The 21,989-nt window shown below is 44.6% G+C and overlaps 1 protein-coding gene across 3 annotated transcripts in view; it reads left to right on the forward strand.

Annotated features, from left to right (window-relative positions):
• si:ch211-197n1.2 (EF-hand calcium-binding domain-containing protein 6) overlaps positions 1 to 21,989 on the forward strand; it is a 139,333-nt gene that overhangs the window by 28,545 nt on the left and 88,799 nt on the right. Inside the window, exon 1 of one of the 3 annotated variants that reach the window (XM_041186356.1) lies at positions 436 to 587. The exons of the other annotated variants lie outside the window; for them this stretch is intronic. Coding sequence (XP_041042290.1) covers positions 452 to 587 — 136 coding nt within the window. The 5' untranslated portion in view covers positions 436 to 451. Of the gene's footprint in view, positions 1 to 435; positions 588 to 21,989 lie in introns of those variants that run through there. 3 annotated transcript variants of the gene reach the window in all.

Genomic DNA, 21,989 nt, shown 5'->3' on the forward strand with positions numbered 1-21,989 from the left:
CCAGTTTCCCTGTGTGTGACACTGCCTGAGCCTTACTCCCTCCTGCTTTCTGAATGCAGAAGCAATTTAATGAAAGGGATTTGGGCTTGCTCTGTCGCCTATAGCAACGCCTGCTTGTTGATCCAGAGGCACAAATCTTTAGAGTCGCTAACTCTGGAAAAGTTGATGCAGTCTGGTTACATTTCCCTGGGAGTTAAAGTTAATAGTTTTGATCCTCGATTTGATTTCTTTTTCTTCCTTACTGAGGATGGCAACTTTAGGTGGAGAGTCCCGACCTCTCAGCCACGCTTCTCCCCGGCTGCAGCATATCCAGCATCCGCTGTCCCGCCTCGGGGACCCAGAGACTATCAGTGTCCGGGGCTTCTCCCGCGCCAGCGACAAGCCACTGGCCGATCCGCCCCTGGTACCGGACAGGCCGGCACTCAGTGACCGGAATCGTGGCAAGGAGCCGATGGACTCGCCTCACAGCGACCGCCGCAAGGAGCCGGAGCCGAACCGGACTCCCCGGGGGTCGCTGCACCACATTCCCGAGGGCGTGGAGGTGACATTCGGGACTGACCCTGACAAACCCCGGCTGCCCATCTTCGGTAAGTCGACTCTTGTGATATAAATGGAGCGTCGGGGGCACAGTTGGGCTAGAGAAGTGGCAGAGATAACCATACAGACTCAGGGAAATATACTGACACAGGGAGACGTACAGACAGAGATAGCTAGACAGACACAGGGAAATATACAGACAGAAATAACTGTACAGACATATGTATGTTCAGTAGTTCTCATGAAGAGGCGCCGAGCCTTGTTTGGTGGAACATTAAGTGTTTATTCTAAACTATGTACATATATACGGGGTATAGCCCAAGCAATGAGCTAACTCCATGCTTGCTTGGAGGCAGGTCTTTGTCCAGTCCACAACTGACCCTAGTAACAGGTCATGTGTCTGTTTACATCGCACTGTGTACTGTACTGTTTCCCAGTCCCACATTAACCCTTGTTATGCCAGATACCCTTGTACTACACCTCCCCCAAGTCTTTATCCAATTTATATTAAAATCGTGGTACCCCCTCTCCCCTACTTGTCTCTAATTTTATAGATTCAGATGGTCTGGAGGCTTGACAAGTCTTCGAGATCATGTTCTGGTCACGCTCAGAGGAGTGGTGGGCTCCGATCTGGTTAACCTTTGTTGGTTCTGAGTTTGAGCTGTAGTCTGTGATTCTGGCACTTGGTTGCCATCTTCTGATATGCTTTTTCTGCTCCTTGCAGTTGAACTTCTCTTTGCCAACTCCTCATTTATTCTGCTGAGGGGACACCAGCTTGTCCTGTTCTTTCTGGAGAGAATGTTCACTCCATTCATTCATGGTACAAACCTGGTTTTTCTTTTCCCATGTGGTCTGCTGTGGTCTTTGTGGGGGTTGAAGATGTCTCTCCCTGTTGTTTGGATGTTCCTTATCAGTGGGCACCTTGCAGTTTGGCATTTATCTCAACACTGTGTTCTTCCACGTGCCTCTGTGCCTCACTAAGGTGGCAGGTTGATGGTCACTAGTTCCTTGCTCCAGCATCATTTTGCAGCTTTGTGTGTTAGCTGGAGGTTGCAGCTAGTGTGACAGCAACTGTTGGAGCCTGGGGTCGGGGCTCATTTTTCTGTTGCTGCTCATTTTCCTTTGTGTCTTCCACTCGAGGTACAGTGGTGATTATCTCAAGGTTTGGCTGCTCTGTCCAAAGAGGAGCTTCTGCCACTTGCAAAGCAATTGGACAAACCAGCTATGTGAAGAGTGAAGATAATTTAGAGCTGAAGTTCCAGTCAAGAGTTTCTTTCCTGGTGGGCTTCTTGGGAATTTGCAGTTCCATGTATTTGACGACGGAGGCTGCCTTGACAACTTCTGCCATTTTAAGAAGGTTAAGGGCAACACAGGCATCTCTAATCAAGAGAGGCAAAGATTGGTTTTGGATGACGTACATGACATTGAATATTTGCTTGTTGCCATACCTTAGTGGTTCTAGGATCATACCTATGACCAGAAGGTGGATTCCTCCAGGCCATTAGAATGGTTTGCCTAAAATAAAAACAGAAAATGCTGGAAAAACTCAGCAAGTCTGACAGCATCTGCAGAGAGAGAAACAGAGTTAATGTTTCAAGCCTGTGTGACTGTCCTTTAGAGCTAAAGAGAAGTAGAAATGTGATGAAATTTATACTGTTTAAGGGGGTGGAGCTGGTGAAGCTGGATAGAAGGCCAGTGATAGGTAGGGGCAAAGGAGAGATTGACAAATATGTCATGGACAAAAAGACAAAGGGAGTGTTAATGGTAGTGGTAAGGGCTAAGGAAGGTGCTGATAGTGGCATAAAGGTAAGAAAGCAGAATGTGTTAATAGCAGAACAAGGGCCAGCACTCTGTGAAAGAACAACATGGAGCACGTAACAGATGGCCCTCTTGGGGGTGGGGTGGGGGGATGGGGTAGTGGTTGGGGAAAAAGGATAGAAAAAGGGATAAAAGGGGATTTAAAAAGCGATAAATCAATGAATAAATTAATAAAAATAAAAATAAGTGGATAAAAAAATAAAAAAAACATTTTTAAAAAGAGATTTAAAAAGGGGTGAAGATAGAGGAGAGAGTTCATGGTCTGAAGTTGTTGAACTCAATGTTAAGTCTGGAAGGCTGTAAAGTGCCTAGCTGGAAGATGAGGTGCTGTTCCTCCAGTTTGTGTTGAGCTTCACTGCAACATTGCAGCAGGCCAAGGATGGACATGTGGGCAGAAGAGCAGGGTGGTGTGATGAAATGGCAAGTGACAGGAAAGTTTGGGTCATGTTTGCAGACAGACCGAAGGTGTTCCGCAAACTGGTCACCCAGTCTGTGTTTGGTCTCCCCAATGTAGAGGAGACCACATTGAGAGCAGGGAATGCAGTAGACCAAATTGAAGGAGGTGCAAGTGAAACGCTGCTTCACCTGAAAGGAGTGTTTTGGGCCCTCGGACGGTGAGGAGGAAGGAGGTAAAGGGGCAGGTAATGCACCTTCTGTGATTGCATGGGAAGGTGCTGTGGGATGGGGATGAGGTGTTGGGAGTGATGGAGGACCAGAATGTCCCAGAGGGAACAGTCCCTTTGGAATGCTGACAGAGGGGTGAAGGGAAGATGTGTTTGGTGGTGGCCTCAAGCTGGAATTGGCGGAAATGGTGGAGGATGATTCTTTGAATGTGGAGGCTGGTGGGGTAAAAAGTGAGGACAAAGGGGACCCTATTCAGTATTTAGGAAGGACAGACAAAAAGGAAATGGCGGTGGAGTTGCATTGCTGGTTAAAGAAGAAATTAACGCAATAGTGAGGAAAGATATTAGCTCTGATGATGTGGAATCTGTATGGGTAGAGCTGAGAAACACTAAGGGGCAAAAAATGTTAGTGGGGGTTGTATATAGACCCCCAAACTGTACTGGTGATGTTGGGGATGGCATTAAACAGGAAATTAGAGACTTATGCAATAAAGGAACATCTGTAATTATGGGTGACTTTAATCTGCATATTGATTGGGCAAATCAAATTAATAACAATACCCTAGAGGAGGAATTCCTGGAGTGTATATGGGATGGTTTTCTGGACCAATATGTTGAGGAACCAACTAGAGAACAGGCTATCCTAGACTGGGTATTGTGTAATGAGAAAGGAATAATTGGCAATCTAGTTGTGTGAGGCCCCTTGGGGATGAGTGCACATAATATGATAGAATTCTTCATCAAGATGGAGAATGATGTAGTTGATTCTGAGACTAGGGTACTGAATCTTAATAAAGGAAACTATGATGGTATGAGGCGTGAGTTGGCTACGGTGGATTGGGAAATGTTACTTAAAGGGATGATGGTGGATAAGCAATGGCAAACGTTCAGAGGGCGCATGGGTGAACTGCAACAATTGTTTATTCCTGTCTGGTGCAAAAGTAAAACAGGAAAGGTGGCCAAACCATGGCTTACAAGGGAAATTAGAGGTAGTATTAGATTCAAGGAAGAGGCATACAAATTGGCCAGAAAAATAACAGACCTGGGGATTGAGAGCACTTTAGAATTCAGCGAAGGAAGACCAAAGAATTGAATAGGAAGGGGAAAATAGAGTACGAGAATAAGCTTGCAGGGAACATAAAAACTGACTGTAAAAGTTTCTGTAGGTATGTGAAGAGAAAAAGATTGGTGAAGACAAATGTAGGTCCCTTACAGTCAATACAGGGGAATTTATAATGGGGAACCAAGAAATAGCTGACCAGCTAATTATATACTTTGGTTCTGTCTTCACAAAGGAGGACACAAATAACATACCAGAAATGTTGGGGAACACAGGGTTTAGTGAGAAGGAGGAACTGAAAGAAATCAGTATTAGTAGGGAAATGGTGTTGGGGAAATTGATGGGATTGAAGGCTGATAAATCCCCAGGGCCTGATAGTCTGCATCCCAGAGTACTTAAGGAAGTGGCCCTAGAAATAGTGGATGCATTGGTAGTCATCTTCCGAGATTCTATAGACTCTGGAACAGTTCCTACAGAGTGGAGGGTAACTAATGTAACCCCACTATTTAAAAAGGGGGGTAAAGAGAAAACAGAAAATTATAGACCTGTAAGCCTGATGCTGGTAGTGGGGAAAATTCTGGAGTCATTATAAAAGATTTAATAGCTGAGCACTTGGAAAATAGTGGCAGAAACGGACAGCGTAAGCATGGATTTACGAAAGAGAAATCATGCTTGACAAATCTACTGGAATTTTTCGAGAATGTAACTATTAGAGTTGATGAGGGGGAGCCAGTGGATGTGGTTTATTTGGGCTTTCAGAAGGCTTTTGACAAAGTCCCACATAAGAGATTAGTGTGTAAACTTAAAACGCATGGGATTAGGGGTAGTGTATTGAGATGGATAGAAAACTGGTTGGCAGACAGGAAACAAAGTGTAGGAATAACCAGGTCTTTTTCTGAATGGCAGGCAGTGACTAGTGGGGTACCGCAGGGATCGGTGCTGGGACACCAGCTATTCACAATATATATTAATGATTTAGATGAGGGAATTAAATGTAATATCTCCAGATTTGCAGATGATACAAAACTGGGTGGGAGGGCGAGCTGTGAGGAGGATGCAGAGATGCTTCAGTGTGATTTGGACAAGCTGGATGAGTGGGCAAATGCATGGCAGATGCAGTATAATGTGGATAAATGTGAGGTTATCCACTTTGGAAGCAAAAACAGGAAGGTAGATTATTATCTGAATGGCTATAAATTGAGAGAGGGGTATGTGCAATGAGACCTGTGTGTCCTCATACACCAGTCGCTGAAGGTAAGCATGCAGGTGCAGCAGGTGGTAAAGAAAGCAAATGGCATGTTGGCCTTCATAGCGAGAGGATTTGAGTACAGGAGCAGGGATGCTTTGCTGCAATTATATGTGAGACCACACCTGGAATTTTGTGTTCAGTTTTGGTCTCCTTATCTGAGGAAGGATGCTCTTGCTACAGAGGGAGTGCAGTGAAGATTTACCAGACTGATTCCTGGGATGGCGGAACTGACATATGAGGAGAGATTGAGTCAGTTAGTATTATATTCGCTAGAGTTCAGAAGAATGAGGGGGGATCTCATAGAAACCTATAAAATTCTAACAGGACTAGACAGGGTAGATGCAGGGAGGATGTTCCCGATGGTGGGGGAAGTCCAGAACCAGGGGTCACAGTGTGAGGATACGGGGTAGACCATTTAGGACTGAGATGAGGAGAAATTTCTTCACCCAGAGAGTGGTGAGCCTGTGGAATTTGCTACCACAGAAAGTAGTTGAGGCCAAAACAGTGTATGTTTTCAAGAAGGAGTTAGATATAGCTCTTGGAGCGAAAGGGATCAAAGAGATATGGGGAGAAAGCAGGAGCAGGTTATTGATTTGGATGACCAGCCATGATCATAATGAATGGCGGAGCAGGCTCGAAGAGCCGTATGGCCTACTCCTGCTCCTATTTTCTATGTTTCTATGATGCTATCATGGTTCTGGGAGGGAGGGGACATGGGTTGGACACGGTTGAGGGCCCTGTCAACCACAGTGGGTGGGAAATCTTGGTTAAGGAAGAAGGAAGACATGTCAGAAGCATTATTTTGGAAAGTGGCATCATCGGAACAGATGCGAGGGAGGTGAAGGAACTGGGAAAATGAGATGGAGTCCTTACAGGAAGCAGGGTGTGAGGACCTGTAGTTGAGGTAGCTGTGGGAGTCAGTGTATTGAATATTGGTGGACAATCTATCACCAGAAATGAAGACAGAGAGGTCAAGGAAGGGAAGGGAAGTGTCAGAGATGGACCACGTGAAGGTGATGCAGAGGTAGAAATTGAACCAAAATTGATTAATTTTTCCAGGTCCAGGTGAGAGCATGGACGGCACCAAAACAGTCATCGCTGTATTGAAAAAAGAGTTGTGGGAGGGAGCCGGAGTATGACTAGAACAAGGAATGTTCCACATACTCCATAAAGAGACAGGCATAACTGGGACCCACGTGGGTACCCATAGCCACAACTTTTATTTGGAGGAAGTGAGACAATTGCTCAGTAAGAGAACATGTTCAGCCAGACAGAGGAGAGTAGTGGTGGATGGAGATCGTTCAGGCCTCTGTTCAAGGAAGAAGCGGAGAGCCCTCAGACCATCCCGGTGGGGGATGGAGGTGTAGAGGGATTGAAGGTCCATGGTGCATGGTCCATGGAGGCGGTTGGGGCCAGGACACTGGAAATTGTTGATATGATGTACGGCATTAGAGGAATTGCAGATGTAGGTGGTAAGAGACTGGACAAGGGGAGAGAGAATGAAGTCAAGATAGGAAGAAATGAGTTCCGTGGGGCAGAAATAGGTTGGCACAATGGGTCTACCAGGTCAGTCATGCTTGTGGATTTTGGGAACGAGGTAGAAGCAGGCTGTCCGAGGTTGGGAGGCTATAAGGTTGGAAGCTGCAAAAAGAAAGATCTCCAGAGGAGATGAGGTCAATGACAGTCATGGAAACAATGGCTTGATGTTTGGTGGTGGGGTCATGGTCCAGGGGGAGGTAGGAAGAAGTGTCTGAAAGTTGATGCTTAGCCTCTGCAAGGTAGAGGTCAGTATACCTGACAACACCAGCACCACCCTTGTCAGCAGGTTTGATAACAAAGTCAGAGTTGGACCTGAGAGAATGGAGTGCAGCAAGTTCAGAAGGAGACAGGTTAAGAGTGGGTGAGAGGAGCAGAGAAATTGAGATGGCCAATGTCACGTCGACAGTTCTCAATGAAAAGACCAAGAGCAGGTAAGAATCCAGAGGGAGGGGTCCAGGTGGAGGGAGAATACTGGAGGCAGGTGAAAGGATCTGTTGAACTGGGGGTGGATTCCTGCCCAAAGAAGTGAGCACAGATGAAAGTGGCAGAAGAAGAGTTCAGCATCGTGCCGAGCCCAGAATTCATTAAGGTGTGGGTGTAAGGGTATGAAACTGAGTCCTTTGCTGAGTCCGGAAATTCAGCATCAGAGAGGGGAAGGTCAGAAGATATGGTGAATATATGGCAAAGACTAGGGTTAGAAGAAGGGATATGGTCAGAGGGACGTGAAGGGGTGGAAGGTCCTGGATGGATAACAGAGTGGTGTGCCTGTCATTCATAGCCAAAGGTTCCCTACCTGCAAGGACCATAACACTGGCTCCCATGTCCCATTTGAAGTTGGTGAGGTGACCATTGACTGAGATGTCTGCATTCCAAAAAGAGAATCCAGGGCCCTTGACCTCACCCAGGAACCATGGCTGGGCCTCTTCCTGGTGTGGTACTTCAATGATTGCCCACCCTCTTGTGGTTTATTTGGGCATTGCGAAATAGATCAGTGCTGTTGGCAGATTTCAGACAGTCTGACTATTTGGATGGCCTTTTCTAGAGTCAGATTTTCCTTGGCCTGCAGTATGCCCAAAAGGGCATCGTCTGGCACTCTGACAACAATCCTGTCCCTTATGAGTTCTGACTTAAGGACACCAAAGTCACAGCCTTGAGCCAATCTGCATAATTCATGTATAAAAGATTCAACCAGTTCTCCAGGCTTTTGGAGACACTTGTTGAATGTTGCTCTCTGTAAAATTTTGTTGCTTAGATTAAAATATGTATCTTGTTATGGACAAAGAAATAGACAAATTGCAAAAAAATGTTTTGGATTGGGGGAGAGTGGATCTTAGTAAAATAAGGCAGGACCTGGCCAAGGTAGACTGGGAACAGCTACTTGTGGGGAAATCTACAGAGAAGCAGTCAGGGGGATTGGGGGGGCGGGGCATTCAAAAAGAAAATGGGGAGGGTATAGACTCAACACGTTCCCTCTAGGGTGATAAGAAGGAGTAACAAGCCCAGAGAACCATGGATGACCAGAGGTATTCAGGATACGATGAGAAGGAAAAGAGAGGCTTTTAGCAGGTACAAGGGAAGCAAATCAGCGGAGGCATTAGTGGAGGACAGAAAGTGCAGGGTGGAGCTTAAGAAAGCAATTAGGACAGCAAACAGGGGATATGAGAAAGCTCTGGCTGGTAAAAGTAGGGAAAATCCCAAGATGTTCTATAAGTATATCAATGAGAAGAGGATAACCAGGGAAAGAGTAGAGCCCATTAGGGACCAAGGGGGCAATCTATGGGTGGAGCCAGAGGACATCACTAGAGTGTTGAACGAATACTTCACATCCGTTTTCACCCAAGAGAATGAGGGTGAAGGTATAGAACTCGGGGAGAGAGACTGCGAGGTTCTTGGGAACATTGATAAAGGGTGTGACAAGGTATTGGAGGTGTTGGCAGGCTTAAAAGTGGACAAACCTCCAGGTCCAGATGATTTGTGTCCCAGACTGCTGATGGAGGCAAGGGAAGAGATCGTAGGGGCTCAGACCCAAATTTTTAATTTCTCTCTGGTCACGGGGAAGGTGAACAGCTAATGTGATTCCGCTATTTAAGAAGGGTTGTAGAAATAAGCCAGGGAACTACAGGCCAGTGAGTCTCACGTCAGTGGTAGGGAAACTATTGGAGAAAATTCTGAAAGAGAGAATCTATCTCCACTTGGAGAGGCAAGGTTTGATCAGGGATAGTCAGCATGGATTTATCAGAGGGAGGTTATGCCTAACAAATTTGATTGAATTTTTTGAGGAGGTGACCAGGTGTGTAGATCAGGGTAGTGCAGTTGATGTAGTTTATATGGATTTCAGCAAAGCCTTTGATAAGGTCCCACATGGGCGACTTATAAAGAAGGCAAATGCAGATGGGATACAGGGTAATTTGACAAGGTGGATTCAAAATTGGCTTAGTTGTAGGAGACAGAGGGTGATGACAGAAGGATGCTTTAGTGACTGGAAGCCAGTGTCCAGTGGCGTGCCACAGGGATCTGTGCTGGGTCCCCTATTATTTGTTATTTATATAAATGACATAGATGTCTATGTGGTGGGTAGGGTTAGTAAGTTTGCGGATGACACAAAGATTGGCCGGGTGGTTAACAGTGAGGTTGAGTGTCTTGGGCTATAGGAAGATATAGACGGGATGGCCAATTGGGCAGATAAGTGGCAGATGAATTTAACCCTGAAAAGTGTGAGGTGTTACACTTTGGAAGGAGTAATTTGATAAGGAAGCATTCAGTGAACGGCATAATACTAGGAAGTTCTGAGGAACAAAGGAACCTTGGTGTGTGTGTCCATAGATCTCTGAAGGCGGAGAGGCATGTTAGTGGGGAGGTGAAAAAGGCATATGGAATGCTTGCCTTTATCAATCGAGGCATCGATTACAAAAGTAGGGAGATCATGTTGGAGTTGTATAGAACCTTGGTGAGGCCACAACTGGTGCAGAGGAGATTCACCAGGATGTTGCCTGAAACATTTAAGTTATGAAGAGAGGTTGGATGGACTTGGGTTGTTTTTGTTGGAGCAGCGAAGACTGAGGGGTGACCTGATCGAGATGTACAAGAAGATGAGGGGCATGGACAGGGTGGATAGGGAGCAGCTGTTCCCCTTAGTTGAAGGGTCAGACACAAGGGGACATAAGTTCATGGTGAGGGGCAGAAGGTTTAGGGGGGATGTGAGGAAAAACTTTTTTACCCAGAGGGTGGTGACGGTCTGGAATGTGCTGCCTGGGAGGGTGATGGAGGCGGGTTGCCTCACATCCTTTAAAACGTACCTGGATGAGCACTTGGCATGTCATAATATTCAAGGCTATGGGGCAAGTGCTGGTAAATGTGATTAGGTAGGTAGGTCAGGTTTTTCTCACATGTCGGTGCAGACTTGATGGGCTGAAGGGCCTCTTCTGCACTGAGTGATTCTGTGATTCTGTGATTTTAGAACTTCATCAAATTTATCTGATTTATTCCTTGCCTTGCAATAATATCATCAGCTATTGGACCTACTGAATAAAGTAGTGTATTTTAAGAATCTTTTCCACCAACGTCCCCAAGTTTCTGTTTGGTCTGGCCCTTGGATCAGCCCAAATTGTTCTGGTAATGTTGATTTGTTATCCATGGTTGCTTTAAAATTCAAGTGAGTACAGCTTTAAATGCTGTGCCGGTTTTAACGATGGCTCCACAGCAGCTGTTTTTCATCCTGTGCTTGTCACAATTTGATAAGCCCCCACTGCAATAGTGATCCTGACCTCTTTGTCTTTAGTTTTGTGCGGTGAATAACTCAATCCCTTCCCTGCGATATCGGAGGACTTGTGGGCGTTCTACAGTTGATTCTCTGCTTTGGCTGAGGTTTTTAAACTTGCTGCTTATTTTTTAAATGAGCTCAGCCGCCACATGGTATGGCACTGATTCTGAAACCGGGATGGCCGTGGGTGCTTTCAGAAACGGGCTGCTCTGACATTTGTACAGCTCTGAAGCTTTCTACTAGCCCTGGCTTAGAACTGAATTTTCTTTTGCTCATCCCTGCTAGGTCCTTTGACTGCACTCTGTGGGCATTCACAATGGACCTTCAGCAGATCTTGTGGTGCCCTCAGCCGCACAGTGGAGTTTATTTCTTCTACCTTTCTGCTTCCAATTCTGCAATGGCGCTTCTTTGAGGCAATCTCCCTCTGTGTCTTCACATCAGGTGCTTTCAGTCAGATCAGAATGCTGTTCCATTAATTTTCCAGGTTTTGAATTTCTGCTCCAGCTTCTCTGAGGTTCTGAGTTTTTCCATTCGCTGCCACCATGTTGTATGTTGTATGTTCAGTAGCTCTCACAAAGACGTTCTGAGTCTTGTATGATTGAACATTAAGTGTTTATTGATAGCACATAATAATGTACATATATACAGGGTACAGCCTAAACTATTATCTAACTCCATGCTTGAGTCTACGCTGTTCTCTACCCAGTCCACGCTGACTCTAGTCTCAGGTCATGTGTCTCTTTATATCACACTGTGGGCGATACTGTTTCCCAGTCCCACTTTAACCCTTGCTATGCCAGATGCCCTTATACTACAACACAAGGAGATATACTGACACAAGGAGATGTACAGATAAAGAGAGATATTCAGACAGAGTTAGCTAAACAGACACAGGGAGATATACTGATGCAGAGAGATGTACTGTCACAGGGAGATATACAGACAGAAATAGGGGCTGGGATTTTCCAGCCCCATCATGGGTGGGACCAACTGCGGGCGAGGCAGCGCCCCAGCCAGAAGTCCATTGACTTGTGGCGGGACTGGAAGATCACGGCAGTGGGCGGGTGTGGAAAATCCCGCCCAGGTATACAGACACAGGGAGATGTAATGACTCAGAGATATTTCTGACAGTGATATAAGCTATAGAGAGCGAGCTACACACCTAGTGGGGGGGTATATGAACACAGGATAATGGGGATGGTCACTGGCATGGTGTGGGGGAGGTTCACTGGCACATCCTGATTAATTAGCTTTCTGAGCTGCCAGTTTTACTTCACTTATGTGAACTCTATGGTGATTTTAGTTAACTGCAGATAGCTTGATGCATGTTACAAGGGGCTGTGTCCTCATATTGATGCACTGGATGTGGTTTTGTTCAATGATTAAACTTCAGACAATGTAAAAAGCCAAATCTTAGCTCAATAAGGTGAACTTTATTTATTTATACAATTAATATATGAAAACTCATCAATAGGTTGGTGAAATTCTAGTTATTCTGCAGTTTTGTAAGCTGCCTGACTGTGGATGTCTGTAGACAGTAGAAGATGATGCAAACTCACAAATGGGCAAAAGAACGTCTCTTTCGAACCTGAAAAGTGCTCGGTCTACCTTAAATTACCCTGGAAAGGCAAAGTATCTCAAAAATCTGAACAACAGATTAAGCAAGCTGTTTCACACTGCCAGTATACAGTGGCTACACAAGTGGTATTTTCCATGAATGGGATGCCGCCATCAGTCCAAAAAGATGTTCTGCCTATTGTACAATTGAGCAACTTCATGCATGAACTTCAGTGCCGGTGCGATGCCAGGTATATAGGCCCAATGTTTCAGCGATTGGCTAATCGAATCAAAATGCATGTTGCTTCGATTGTTCATAATAGGCAAAGTACAGACCGTACACAACCAGCCTGTGCTTGCAAAACCCAAAGGGTAGGTTTTAAGCAGCACCGTAAGAGAGTAAAGAGCGAATAGAGGCGAAGGGGTTTAGGGAGGAAATTCCAGGGCTACAACCCAGGCAGCTGAAGTCATGGTTACCACTGTTGAAGCAATTAAAAGTGAGAATGTTCAAGAGGCCAGAATTGGAGGAGAGCAGATACTTCGGTGTGCTGTGAAGCTGGAGGGGATTATAGAAATAGGGAGGGGTGAGAACATGGAGGAATTTGAAAATAAGGATGAAAATTTTAAAATTGAGGTGGTGCTTAACCAGGGGCCTATGTATGTCGGCAAGCACAGGGTGCTTGATTTGAGTTAGGTCATGGATATCAGAGTTTTGGATCACCTCAAGCTTATGGAGGATAGAACATGGGAAGCTGACCAGCAGGACAATGGAACAGACAGGTCCGAAGGTGGCAAAGTCATGGAGGACTGTTTCAGCAGCAGATGAGCTGAGACGGAGAAGGAGTTGGCCAACGTTACAGAGTTTGAAATAAAAACAGAAAATACTGGAAAAACTCAGCAGGTCTGACAGCGTCTGTGGAGAGAGAAACAGTTAACATTTCGAGTCCGTATGACCCTTCTTCAGAGCTGAAGAGTAGAAATGTGATGAAAGGGGGAGGAGCAGGTGAAGCTGGATAGAAGGCCAGTGATAGGTGGGGGCTAAGGAGAGATTGACAAAGATGTCATGGACAAAAAGACGAAGGGAGTGTTAATGGTAGTGGTAAGGGCTTGTAGTCTGTTTGTTGTCAAGAGTTTGAAATACGTGGTCTTCGTGACAGCACAAATATGCAGTTGGAAGCTTAAGTCAAGCTTAATTATGGCAGCAGGGTTGTGAACAGTCTGATTAAGCCTCAGACAGTTGCCCAGGCAAAGGATAGAGTTGGTGGCTAGGGTACGGAGTTTGTGGCAGGGACCACAGACAACGGCTTCACTCTTCTTTATATTTAGTTGGAGGAAATTTCTGCTCATCCAGTGATGGATGTTAACAAGCAGTGTGACAATTTAGGGACAGTGGAGGAGTCGAGCGAGGTGGTGGTGAGGTAGAGTTGGATACATGTGGGCATACATGTGGAAACGGATACTGTTTTCGGATGATGTCACTGACGGACAACATTTGGACAAGAAGCAGGAAGGGACCAAGGATAGATCCTTAGGGGAAATTAGACCTGCAAGTGGATAGACAAAAATGGAATGAGGCAAGTGCAGTCCCATCCAACTGGATGATGGTGAGAAGCATTGGAGGAGTATGATGTAGTCAACCGTGTCAAGGCTACTGACAAGGACCTGTTTTGAAAAGTCAGGAAGAGGTGGCAAGAGCTTCATGATTTACAAAGATCTTCTCAGTTAGGCAATGAAAACCCATTATAGCAACAGCAGGGCATAAAATACTATTAAATAAATTGATAAATACACAGAAGTGCAAAAGCTGGAAATAAAAACAGAAAATGGTACACATGCACATGCATGCATGCACACACACAGATGAACACATGCACACACACACACACGCACAGACACACACATACACAGACACACACATACACAGACACACACACACACACACACACACACACACACAGACACACAGACACACACACACAGACACACACACACAGACACAAACACACACACACACACACACACACACACACACACACACACACACACACACACACACACACACACACACACACACACAGTCCGTTAGCATCCAAAAAGAGAATCGACAAACCAACACCTTAGGCAAAGACCTCTGTTCCCCAACCTCAGTAGCAACAACAGCTTGAATTTATATAACATCTTTAACATAGGAAAAAGATCCCAAGGTGCTTCACAGGTACATTATCAAATAAAAGTGAGCCAAGCAATCAGATATTAGGATAAGTGATTAAAAGCTTGGTCAAAGAGGTAGGTTTTAAGGAACATATTAAAGGAGGAAAGAGAAGTAGAGATGTGTAGTGGTGAAGGGAATTTCAAAGCTTAAGGCCTTGGCAGATGAAGGCAGATGAAGGTGATGGAGTAATGAAGATCATGAATTGTAAGCAGCCAGAATTGGAGGGACACAGGGATCTCAGAGAGTTGTACTGCTGGAGGAGATTACAGAGGTTGGGAGAGACAAGGCCATAGAGGGATCTGAAAACAAGGCTGTGCATTTTAAAGCAGAACTGAATTGTCAAACTAGCTACCCTTCCCCTCAAATGTTGAAAGATCTGTTGTCAAACCCTATTGTCACTGGACACGAAATGCTAACTTTTTCTTGTAAATTTTGCTTTTTTTTAATGTTATGTTACAAATCTTATTTGTAATAATAAGTCCTGAACTTAGTGAAGAAGTTGGACACCGTCCAGGACAAAGCAGTCTGCTTGATTGATATTACATCCAAAAACGTTCACTCCCTCCACCACTGACGCAGTGTGTACCAGCTACACTGCAGGAATTCACCAAGGCTCCTTAGACAGCACCTTCCAAACCCACGACCACTACCACCTAGAAGGACAAGGGCAGCAGATAAATGGGAACACCAACAACTGGAAGTTCCCCTCCAATTCACTCACCATCCTGACTTGGAAATATATCGCCGTTCCTTCACTGTCACTGGGTCAAAATCCTGGAACTCCCTCCCTAACAGTGCTATCAGTGTACCTACACCACATGGACTGCAGTGGTTCAAGAAGGCAGCTCACCAGCACCTTCTCAATGGCATCTAGGGATGGGCAATAAATGCTGGCCCAGCCAGCGAAACCCACATCCTATGAATGAATAAAAAAAACTAGCTAGCATGGATTTTAAAGAGGAAAATCTAGCTCAACCAACCTTATTGATTTTTTTGAGGAGGTAACAAAGAAAGTAGACAATGGTAATACCGTAGATGTAATTAATCTGGATTTTTAAAAGACTTTCAAAAGATGCCCCATAATGAACTAATGAATAAGGTCAGATAATTTGGAGTCAGGGGACAAGTGGAAGAATGCATTGCTAGCTGGCCTCAAAACAGAAAGCAGAGAGTAGGAGTAAAGTGCAGTTATTCAGAGTGGCAGAAGGTGGGAACTGATGTTCCACAGGATCAGTGCTGGGACCATTGCTGTTCACAATTTACATTAATGATTTAGACTTTGGAATCAAAATCACAATTTCTAAATTTGCGGATGACACCAAATTGGGAAGATAGTCAATTCTGAGGAGGACTGCAACAAATTACAGGAGCAATAATAAACTTGCAGAATGGACAAATAATTGGCAAATGGAGTTTAACACAGATAAATGTGAGGTGCCACATTTTGGTAGGAAGAATAGGAGGTCACTTATTGCTCGGCAGGTTCGAGTCTAGGTGGAATAGAGGAACAAAGGGATCTCAGATTCCAATTACAGCAATCACTAAAATTTGCATCATAGGCTAGCTAGGCATAAAAAAACAAAACAAGCACTAGATTTTACTTCTAGTGGGATAGAATTGAAAAGGAGGGAAGTTATGTTAAACCAGTATTGAAAATTTGTTAGACTACATGTATAGTACTGCGTACAATTCTGGGAGCAATATTATAAAAAGGATATAAAAGCAGTGGAGAGGTGCAGAGAAGGTTTGCTTAGGATGATACCAGAAATATGTGGGTATATTTTTCAGGAAAGGATTGACAGGCTGGGTCTCTTTTCTCTTGAAAAAGATGGCTAAGGGATGAACTAATAGAGTTCTTAAATTTTTTAAAAATTCATTTATGGATGTGGGTTTCGCTGCCTAGGCCAGCATTTATTGCCCATCCCAAAATGCCCTTGAGAATGTGGTGGTGAGCTGACTTTTTGAACCGCTGCAGTCCATGTGGTGTGGGTACACCCAGAGTGCTCTTAGGGAGGGAGTTCCAGGATTTTGACCCAGCAACAGTGAAGGAACAGCGATACACTTCAGAGTCAGGATGGTGAGTGGCTTGGAGGGGAAACCCCAGTTTGGTGGTGTTCCCATCCATCTGCTGTCCTTGTCCTTCTAGATGGCGGCATTTGTGGGTTTGGAAGGTGCTGTCTAAGTGGCCTTGGTGAATTCCTGCTGTTCGTTGGTGGTCGAGAGAGTGCATGTTTGTGGATGTGGTGCCAACAAGTGGGCTGCTTTCTCCTGGATGGTGTCGAGCTTCTTGAGTGTTGCTGGAGCTGCACTCATCCAGGCAAATTATGATGGGCTTTGATACAGTGGATACAGAGAATATTTCCTCTTGTGGGGAAGAACATAACTAGGGACCATCAATATAAATAGCGACCAAGAAATAAAATAACGAATTCAGAAGAAACTTCTTTACCCAAAGAATGGTGAGACTGGGAATGATTGAAGCCAATGGCATGAATGCATTCAATGGGAGGCTAGACAAGCATATGAGGGAGAAGATAAAGGATTAAGGATGGGCAATAAATGCTGGCCTAGCCAGCAACACTCACATCCTGCGAATGAATTAAAAAAATGATGACAGATTTGGATGAGGAAAGATGGGAGGACACTCCAATGGATCATATATGCCGGCATGGGTTTGTTAGGCTGAATGGCCTGTGTCTGTGCCGTATAGCCTATGTAATCCTGTGTAAAGCAAGCTACCCAAAAGAATTAGCAAAACCATTTTGAGCACTTTCATTGTTTTTACTTGGTAAGTTATGCTGACAGACAATTCTGGGTTGGTTTCTTTCATATATCTTCAGTAGTTTTCATTGGAAGTTTATCTACATGCTCTTGTTCAATCAGTGCATTACCTCCCTGTCCAGTTCAGTTTTGCTGCTGATTTATAAATGAAACATTGAGCAAAGTTCAGGTGTAAGCATCATGTATAATTTGCATAACAAGTGGTGTGATATAGAAAAGTGGCCTGAGGGGTGATGTAAAAAAAGTGGAATAAGAGACGTGACAAAGTGTTCATTAGGCACAAGTTAACAATGCTCTTTGCTCCTAAATCAGAGGCTGATATTTTTTGAGGGCAGGAGAATGATTCTGCTACTAAAATGTAGGTTTACATCCCTTCAAGGCTATGCTCTTCTCTCCACTATTGAATCAATGCTTTTTAATATGTGGCTACCAAATTCAAATGAGTTTGGTTGTTACTTTGGTCAGGGCACTTTGCAGATTGGAATGTATTTCTCAGGCTGTTGCTCAGGAACACCCAATGTTTTAAGATTGTTCTGCATCAGTAACAGTGATATACGGCCAGGGTATATGTCCACATTGAAGTACCATTTTTAATATATTGACGGATAGATAGGTAATACTGAAAGTATCAAGAAGACGAAATAAACTAACAGATGTATAGAGTTTGTTCTCTATTTTGAAACATAGGGCAGAATTCTCCAGTCAGTGAGTGGGGGCTCGCCGATGCATAAAATGACGCACAGTGACATAGGGTGGGCATCCGGATGTCACCGTGCGTCATTTAGATTTTCAGTCTGGCTGCACGCCTGCCGAACTGTCAAAGGCCTGTTAAGGCCATTTAAATAGTAATTAATTCAATTAGCTGAGCTGCCCATCCAACCTTAAGGTTGGCGGGCAGACGAAGAGCCCAGGCAGCCTTCGCATTTTTCATGAAATCTCAACCACAGGCGGGATGAGATTTCATGAAGTGTTTTAAAATCTAGTAAAAATTTAAAAAACAAATCATCGACATGCCCCAGCTCATGTGACACTGTCACATGAGAAGACATGTCTTAAAAGTTTTTAATTTCTTCAGAGGCCTCAGGGATATTTCTGTGCTCTTTCATGCACATTCCTGACTCAGGGAATCGCACCCCCCCCCCCAACCCCACCCGCCCGCATAGGGAGGGCTTAGTGTTTCCGGGTGAGCGTCACGCTGGGTGGGCCTTAATTGGCCCACCCACGTAAAATGGCGGCCTGTCCCCAATCGGGTTGATGCCCAACCCCGCCCGCCCCCTCACAAACCCACCAACCGGGGGAAAATTTTTCCCAAAGGGCAGAATCATCCCAGATTTACATTGTGTGGTAGCAGGCGGAAAGAAAGAACATTTTACCTGCTGACCACAATGGCGGCTTTCCACGCCATATCGTCCCAACCCCACCTCATTAATTATCCATTCCCAGGAAACCCACCATTTTGGTGGTGGGTGGGCTCCCATTTGCCCATCATGCTATCACCTTGCCACTTCCTCACGCCGAGTGCCATATTTAAAATGCAGCCGCGCGCACACCTCTCAGAGCTTCCAGCCCAGGACTGCTGCACAGAAGACATGGTCAAGAAAGGCTAGAAGACTGCAGCTCCCCGATTCAGTGATACATCCCTGGAACACTCTTTGGACACTATGGAGGCCCACCATGATGTCCTCTATCCCTTCTGTAGCTGCCAGAGGTCCAGCAATCTCACCACTCTGGCTTGACAGGTGATGGCAGTGGTGGTCAGTGTCAATGCTGCACAGAAGAGGTTGGCCATCCAGTGCAGAAAAAGGATGAATGATCTCACCCATGTCACCAAGGTAAGGCAACGATCTCATCACTCTAAACTCACACACTCACAAGGCCATCACACATTCACTGGCACCTCACTCACTGCCAGCTCAAGGAACATCACCACTCACTCTCTCACACACACCCTCACATCTCCATCTGGCCTCATCTCTGGAGACTGTCCCCTTAGCCCTCACCATCTTGAGGCCAGTTGCACAGCTCATCTTCTGCCCTCACAGAAACCCTGGGATACTCACCTTCCCCAGTAACCCTTACCCTGCAGCCTCTTCCCTTGCCTGAGGCCACTCCTCCCCTTTCTCCAGGCAAGCCCCAGCCCTGCAGCTGTTGAAAAGCCATCCCCACCTTATGGCTGGTCTGGTAGGTAGAGAGCAGCCCATGCGACCCCCTAAATGTGATGTGGTGCTGTAGGCAAAGCCTGGTGCTGATGACCATGAGTGCTGTCCCGAAGCAAGATAGGCAAAAAAGCCTCAAAGTCCTGAGTGAAGTGCAGCTCGCCAGATACACGTTAATTATGTACAGTTGTGAAACATGTACGTGTGCAATCACACCCACACGCTCAGATAATCCAGTGTGGAGTGATGATTCCGGCAGGCTTGACTAATAATGATATGCAGATGTATTACAATGAGGTTTCTGACATCTGACGGTGGGAATCATGGCCTGCCATTGACGGGAAGAGCAGACAATTGCAAATTGGTTTCAGGACGTCATGAAACTGATTTTTGACATTCTCGCCATATTGTCTGTGAGCTTCACCAAACAAGCTGTGAGAAATTGATAAAAGGGTAGAGGTGTTAGGTTCGAGATACCAGTGAGTAGGTTAGATCTAATATTTGTATTTTTAGATAAATTGAGAGTTTGTTTGAAAGTCAAAGGGAAGTCAGGGGTGAAAAGATACATGTTTGCATCTTGCAGGAGTTCCATAGCTAAATAGAAGAGGAGACATTATATTTTATTGACCCGGAAACAGAGACAAAATGGAATCATGAAAGATCTTATATTTGGAAGGATTTGAGTTTCAAAGAGGTGTGAAAACAATGAATCTGAGATGAAAGGAGAAAAAAGGTATTTTAGAGTTACTGTGGATAAACTAGGGTAGCTGATGAGCTGAAGCTGTATAATGTAGCTGCTGAGCTATGGCTCTAGGCTGGGGGAGATGCAGATTTGAATCAGCCATCCAGTCAAGCCAGAAAAGTCTTGGGCTGCAAAAAGCAGTTTAATTCTGAAGTTTGGTTTTCCACATCAGAATGGAAGAGAGTTACAGGTCATGTCGTATGCCTTTATTAAAGCTACAGCAGTTTGCCTTGGGTAATATTACTAGGTTTTTAAAATAGTTAAACATCTATAAAGTAGTGTTACCTGGAAAGTGTTTACTTGTGGGTCTGACTAAGTAGAGAGTCTTTTTAAGCTTAACTGCTGAACTGTAATCTTGTGTGCTTAAGTTTTCTTTTATTCTTGTTAATAAATTTTTACTTTTGATCTTTTAGGGATACATGTACGAGAAGAATGCTGAACTCAGGAGTTTTGTGCTGAGGGCTTTTAAAGTGGCTAGGCTGCAAAATGGCTTTGGCAATTGCTACAACTTTTCTAGGAGTGGAAAATGTAACTGTGGAGTATTTGAAATTTCTGACTAAAACTCAGTTGAAAGAATTAGCAAATAAATGGCAGGTAAAGATGCAAGCAGAATTTCATAAGGCTGATATGGTGAGAGTACTGACTGTGCATTTAAAGTTGCAGGAAGGGATACCTGAAATTAGTGAATCACACCTGGAAGTAGTAAGACTTCAGTTGCAAATGAAGGAGCTTGAACTTGAGCAAGAATTGGAACTGAAAAGAATTGAACTGTAAGAAAAAGAAAAAGAACCATAGAACCATAGAAAAGTTACAGCACAGAAGGTGGCCATTCGGCCCATCTTGCGCATGCCAGCCCAAGGACACCCAGGTGCCCTTTCTAATCCCACCTTCCTGCACCTGGCCCATAGCCCTGCAGCTTACAGCACTTTAGGTGCAGATCCAGGTACTTTTTATAAGAGTTTAAATTTTCTGCCTCTACCACCAACTTTGGCAGCGAATTCCAGACACCCACTACCCTCTGTGTAAAAAAGTCCTTCCTCATATCCCCCTCTACAGCTTCTGCCACTTATCTTGAATCTATGTCTCCTGGTTCTAGAAATCTCCATCAAGGGAAATAAGAAAGAGAAATGAAAAAAAAACTCGAGTTAGAAAGAAAAGAGAAGGAACAAGAAAAGGATAGATTAAGGAAAAAGAAATTTTAAAAGTTTAAATGGGAAAGAGAGTGGAAGGAAAAGGAAAAGAAAAGATTACAAGAGATAGAAATGTGACAGCTTGAACTTCAACCTCAGAGAGACAAGTTAGCACTTTAAGAGAGAGGGAAAGAGATAGAGAGCTCCAGAGAGAGAAAGACAGTATGAATTGTCTAAAGTGAAGCTTAGAATAAAAGAAGAAAGGAGAGATAATGATTCAGATAGTGACTTTGACTCCTTTGAGGAATTTGATTTAACTAGAAATCATCAGTTAGTGCCTAACTTTATAGAGGATGGAGTTGATATTTCACCTCATTTGAAAAGATAGCTATTCAATTGAATTGGCCAAGAGATGCTTGGGTTATCATGTAACAAAGTATTTTTCAGGGACAGCAATGGATGTGTATACAAGGGCTGACAAGTGGTAAGGAACATTCGTGCCACACAAGTGTCAGGCAATGACCATCTCCAACGAGAGAGAATCCAACCATGGCCCTTTGATGTTCAATAGCATTACCATCACTGAATTCCCCACTATCAACAACCTGGGGGTTGCTATTGACCAGAAACTGAACTGGACTAGCCATATAAATACTGTAGTTCCAAGAGCAGGTCAGAGGCTAGGAATCGTGCGATGAGTAATTCACCACCTGACTTCCTAAAGCCTGTCCACCATCTACAAGGCACAAGTCAGGAGTGTAATGGAATACTCTCCACTTGCCTGGATTATTGCAGCTCCTACAACGCTGAAGAAGCTGGACACCA

This window comes from Carcharodon carcharias, chromosome 4, assembly GCF_017639515.1.
Source record: "Carcharodon carcharias isolate sCarCar2 chromosome 4, sCarCar2.pri, whole genome shotgun sequence".
Classification (NCBI taxonomy): domain Eukaryota; kingdom Metazoa; phylum Chordata; class Chondrichthyes; order Lamniformes; family Lamnidae; genus Carcharodon; species Carcharodon carcharias.